Source organism: Lactuca serriola, chromosome 9 (assembly GCF_051521515.1).
Source record: "Lactuca serriola cultivar US96UC23 chromosome 9, Lser_US96UC23_V15, whole genome shotgun sequence".
NCBI lineage: Eukaryota > Viridiplantae > Streptophyta > Magnoliopsida > Asterales > Asteraceae > Lactuca > Lactuca serriola.
The window spans coordinates 153,666,999-153,672,708 of NC_136416.1; the positions used below are offsets into that span (position 1 = coordinate 153,666,999).

The 5,710-nt window shown below is 36.9% G+C and overlaps 2 protein-coding genes across 2 annotated transcripts; both read left to right on the forward strand.

Annotated features, from left to right (window-relative positions):
- Positions 1 to 685: 685 nt before the first annotated feature.
- Positions 686 to 1,204, forward strand: LOC145076178 (uncharacterized). Its single transcript, XM_079022145.1, has 2 exons — positions 686 to 868; positions 956 to 1,204. The coding sequence occupies exons 1-2, from the start codon at positions 686 to 688 to the stop codon at positions 1,202 to 1,204; spliced, it is 432 nt and encodes a 143-aa protein (XP_078878271.1).
- Positions 1,205 to 1,228: 24 nt separating this feature from the next.
- On the forward strand, positions 1,229 to 1,735 carry LOC145076179 (uncharacterized). Its single transcript, XM_079022146.1, has one exon. It carries the CDS (start codon positions 1,229 to 1,231, stop codon positions 1,733 to 1,735), a length of 507 nt encoding a protein of 168 aa, XP_078878272.1.
- Positions 1,736 to 5,710: the final 3,975 nt, after the last annotated feature.

Consider the following 5,710-nt stretch of genomic DNA (forward strand, 5'->3'; position numbering starts at 1 on the left):
AAGGTTAAAAATGGCTCATACACAAACTTAATACTAGGTATTAATTTTAAAATTGAACCAAGCCGAAATATAAAAACCAGGTTTTTATAAGAACCCTAAAAGTTATTTTTGAAAAAAATTGATACCATGACATATTGGATGCATGCAATTGTCATGATATCACATGTTTTTAAATAGAATAATAACAACATACAAATCCATTTTTCAAAATGCAAGTCTATGCCATCCAACTTTAGAAACAGTTGCACATCACTTGTATAATGCTAGTGGGATAAAGGATACATAACCATTAGTATCATCTTTTGGTGGCGAAAGTATTTTTGCGATTTCTATAACCAAGTTATAGGCCAATTACACAAGTTTGTCTAATTGGATGACTTGATTGGAAACTTCTTGTGATAAAGGTCATCTAAGCAAGAGTGTTCCATGGCATAGATGAGACCAAGCATGTCAAATTAACAAATGGATTGTTAAGGGACTCATAAATCTAGGAATTACAAATGGTGTAATTAATACAAGTTATTTACCTTGTTAAAAGTGGGTAAATGGGATAAAGGATACCTAATTATTTATTTAATTTTCAACATGGATCCTAGACTTTAAATAAATAATGTTTTTGGAAACAAAAGGGTATTATTATTTAAAGAATTAAATACTAAATGAAAAATTTGTTAAACTTTTGTAAATGACTCCACCAATTACTGTAACACATCACCAAATGAACATTCGATCAATTCTTGACAAAGAAAAGCTCAACCACTCCAACTTTTTGGATTGGCATAGAAATTTAAGAATCGGTTTAAAACAAGAAAAGAAAGACTATGTCCTTGAAAACCAAACTCCTGATGAACCATATGCTCTCCCAAAGGTTGCACATGATGCATAGCTAAAGAATATAGATGATTCACTTGATGTTTAATGTCTTATGCTTTCCTCTATGGTTACCGATCTTCAGCGGGATCTGGAACACTACACTACCTTTGACATGATTGAACATCTCAAGGAGATGTTTGGTAAACAAGCTAGAACTGAAAGGTTTGACACTATGAGAGCACTTCATGCCATGAAAATGGAGGAGAATGGGAATGTGAGCACACATGTTCTTAAGATGAAAAGTTACATGGATCAATTGGAGAGATTGGGCTTTCCATATCCACAAGACTTGGCTACAGATATCATTCTAAACCCTTTGCCAAACTCTTAAAATGTTTTCATCATGAACTACAACATGAATGGGTGGGAGAAACCTATCTCTGAGTTGCACGGGATGCTGAAAACTCCAAAAAAGAATATCCCAAGTAAAACTCCCCAAGTGCTCATGATTAGGGAAGGAAAAGTCAAGAAGACCAAAGGCAAGAACTTCAAGGGAAAGCCACAAGCTGGCAAGGGCAAAGGAAAGAAAGCTTCCCAAAACCCACCACCTAAAAAGAAGGAAAAGGTTGCCAAAGATGACACATGCTTTAAGTTTGGAGTTGTCAGGAATTGGAAAAGGAATTGTCCTAAGTACCTTGCAGAGTCGAAGAACAAGAAGGCCGAGGAAGGCCCTTCAGGTACATCCATTTTCATGATTGAAATGGGATTATTTACTTTTTCATCAAACACTTGGGCATTAGATACTGGTTGTGGAACTTATATTTGTAATTGGTTACAAGGGTTCATAAAGAGTAGGGAACTGAAGACAGATGAGATGGTATTGCATGTGGGCAATGGAGCAGGGTTACAGTCCAAGCAATAGAGCATTTTGATTTACATTTACCGTATCGTATGTACTTAACATTAAAAAATGTGTGTTTGATCACCTCTATTACTAAAAATATTGTATCAGTTTCCCGTTTGTGAAAATCTGGTTATGATTTCAAATTTGTTGATGATAACATTCACTCCTTCTTGAAAAGAATCTTCTATTTTGAGGCTAGACCAATAAATGGAATTTATGAACTAAACCAAGATGACACCACAAACAATAAGTCCATTTATCATGTCAACACCAAAAGGCTCAAACCAGATTTGAACCAAAAAATATATATGGAAATGTCGCCTTGGACATATAAACAAGAAATGCATATCTCAACTCCAAAAGAGTAGACTTTTGGTGGCAAATGACACTGAGTCATTTGACATATGTGAATCTTTTTGATGTGGCAAGATGACAAAATCCCCTTTCTTTTGGACAAGTGAAAGGACAAGTGTTTTATTATGCTTCATACACACCGATGTATGTGGACCTTTTAAAATAATGTCAAGATATGGTGAGAGATATTATATCACCCTCACTGACGACTAAAGTCGTTTTGGTTATGTGTATTTGATGAAACATAAACATGATGCATTTGAAAAGTTTAAATTGTTTCAAAGTGAAGTTAAAAATCAACTCGACAATATAATAAAAATCCTTTGTTCGGATAAAGGAGGCGAGTACTTGAGCCAAGAGTTCCAAGACCATCTAAGGAGTCGTGGGATTATCTCACAACTCACTCCACCTAGAACACCACAACTTAATGGTGTTTCTGAGAGGAGAAATCGAACCTTACTTAATATGGTTCGATCTATGATGGGTTGAAGTACCCTTCCTTTATCATTTTGGAGTTATGCGTTACTCACCGCAGCCCGTATCTTGAATATGGAACCAACTAAGAAGGTATAGAAAACACCTTATGAGACGTGGTATGGAAGACCTCCATCCTTATCTTATATGAAAGTTTTGGTATGCAAATCTTATGTTAGACAAGATACTTCCAGCAAACTTGAGCCTAGATATACCAAATGCATCTTTGTAGGATATCCAAAAGATTGTTTAATTAGGATATTAATTTTACATCCCTAGTGAAAATAAGATCTTCATTTCACGAAAATCTGAATTCTTAGAAAGCAAGTTTCTAATGGATGAGGCAAGTGGCAGGCATGTGGAACTTGAATAAGATCAAGAACCTCAACCTGATGCATCTTTAGTTGGCACTAGTACTAAACAAGAGGTCGTTGAAGATAAATAGATCACTGTCCTTCAACCTACTGAAACAGACGACATTCACAGATCTAGTAGAATTCGTCATGAACCTGAGAGATATGGATTTCTCATTGATGAGTGCTTCGTAATGACGAATGCTGATGAGCTGGTCAACTACCAACATGCAATGACAGATCCCGAATCTGCCAAATGGCTTGAAGCCATGAACGCTGAGATGCAATCCTTGAGAGGAAATCAAGTCTGGGACTTGGTTGATCTTCCTCCCAATAGCAAGACTGTTGGAAGTAAGTGGGTCTTCAAGAAGAAGACTGACATGGATGGCAACTTACACACACTCAAAGCAAGATTGGTTGCTAAAGGATTCACTCAAACTCATGGGGTTGATTATGATGAAACCTTTTCACCGATCACTATGATTAAATCAATTAGGATACTACTTGCCATAGCTGCATGTTATGACTATGACATATGGCAAATGGATGTCAAAACCGCTCTTCTAAATGGACACTTGGAAGAAGATGTCTACATGGATTAGCCCGAAGGTTTTTTCGACCTAAAGAATCCTAATAAAGTGTGTAAGCTCAAGGGATGCATTTATGAGTTAATGCAAGCATCTCGTAACTTGAATCATCATTTCGATGATGAAATCACAAAGTACGATTTTATTAGAAATGAAGATGAATCTTGTATTTACATGAGAACTAGTGGGAGTTCGGTGACATTCTTGGTCCTATATGTGGATGACATATTGATCATGGGAAATCACTTTCCAACTTTACAAGGTGTAAAAACTCGGCTTAGAAAGTGTTTCTCAATGAAGGACCTAGGTGAGGCACAATACATTCTTGGAATCAAAATATATAGAGATAGATCAAAACGATTAATAGGTTTACGCCAAGGTACATCTATTGAGAAAGTATTGAAATGGTTCAATATGGAAAACTATAAAAGAGGATTTGTGCCCATGGCACATGACACATGGCACTGTACTAAGCTCATCTCAATGTCCTAGCACAAAGGCCGTGCTAGACAAGATGAAAGATATTCCATATGCTTCTGCAATTGGATCCATCATGTATGCCATGAATTGTACAAGACCTGATCTTGCTTATGCTATGAGCATGTTAATCAAGTTCCAACAAAATCCATGGGAGAGTCATTGGAGTGATGTTTTAGAACATCCTAAAGTACTTGCGAAGAATTAAGGATTTGTTCCTCGTCTATGGAGGCATGGAAGAAAGCGTAAGTGTGAAGTGCTACACTAATGTGTCCTTCACAAACTGATCGAGATGATTGCAAATCTCAATTAGGATATGTGTTCATTATCAATAGGGGTGTTGTGTCTTTGAAAAGCTCCAAGCAAAGTGTTGTTGCGCAATCCACTATAGAGTCATAATACATTGTTGCGTCTGAAGCTGCACAAGAGGCTGCTTGGATGAAGAAATTCATTGGGGGTCTAGGGGTAGTCCCTACCATTCAGGACCCCCTAGACATTTTTTGTGACAATGAGGGTGTTATTGCTTTGGAAAAAGAACCTCGAGCACACAAGAAGACCAAGCATATTAGCTGGAGATTCAACTTCATCTGGTATAAAGTTGAAGAAGGTGAAATTAGTATTCGCAAAGTTCACACTGATCAAAATTTGGCGAACCCTTTCACGAAGCCTCTTCCTTAAGCAAAGTTTGAAGGACATGCTTGAGGAATAGGACTTCACTATTCTAGTGATTGGATTTGATCTATGTATTAATATTGAATATTGGAACATTATATAACATCATCTATTGTAATGACTATGATATATATGGCATATGATCTTTTCATTAAATATTTGTTGTGTTCTTTATTAACATGTTTAATCCTTAAGTGAGTTTATTCACTCGAAAACTCTATAGTCAGTTATTATTGTGGGAGCAATAAATAAGACTAATATAAAATAGGATGGTTGAGAAAGCGTTGTAACCATTTTCATAGATACTTACTAGAAAGTAAGTATTGGAGTGAACCATTCAAGATCACTTCATGGATCGTTGTCATGAATGATACTTGATAAAAGGTAATATCTATATATCGTTTTCACCTGAGATACATATTTTGGACTTGCGTGTGGGGAACGTTATGCTTTGATGTAGTCAAAAGTTGTTCTTTTGTTAAGCAGTTATGAAAGCTATTGTCAGGTGTGATGTAAACCATTAAAAGAGGCGTATGAAGTCAAGATGGGATTTGCTCATCTTATTCGTTGAGAGTTAGAAATCTAATGTAGCACCTGGTTCATGGTATCTAAAATTTATCTAAGTATTTTGCATTTTTAGCCTTGGACTCGACGAGTTGCAGGCCCGACTTGCCGAGTAGAGACGGGATTTGGAACACGTTTATGTTGGCGACTCGGTGAGTCCATATTCTGGACTCGGTGAGTCCCCGCTGTCTGATGAAACCCTAATTTCAAGGGTTTGCACCCTATTTAAACCATCATATGCGCCCCAAGCTCGCCCCCTTCATCCTCAGAGCAACCTTAGCCAAACCCTAGCCTTCCCTTTTGTGATTTGAGTGTTGGTGTGTGTTTCTTTGAAGTTTTGAGGAAGAGAAGGAGGAAAGATCAAGGAAAAGGAGGAAAACAGAAGTTGTGAGCCCATTTCAGAGATTAGTAAGGTAAAACTCGACATCTTCTTCCGTTTCTATGGTTGAACCTCCATTAGAGCATCTTTAAGACTTTTTGGAACCCTTTTATTGGCTTGGTTGTGGTTTAGA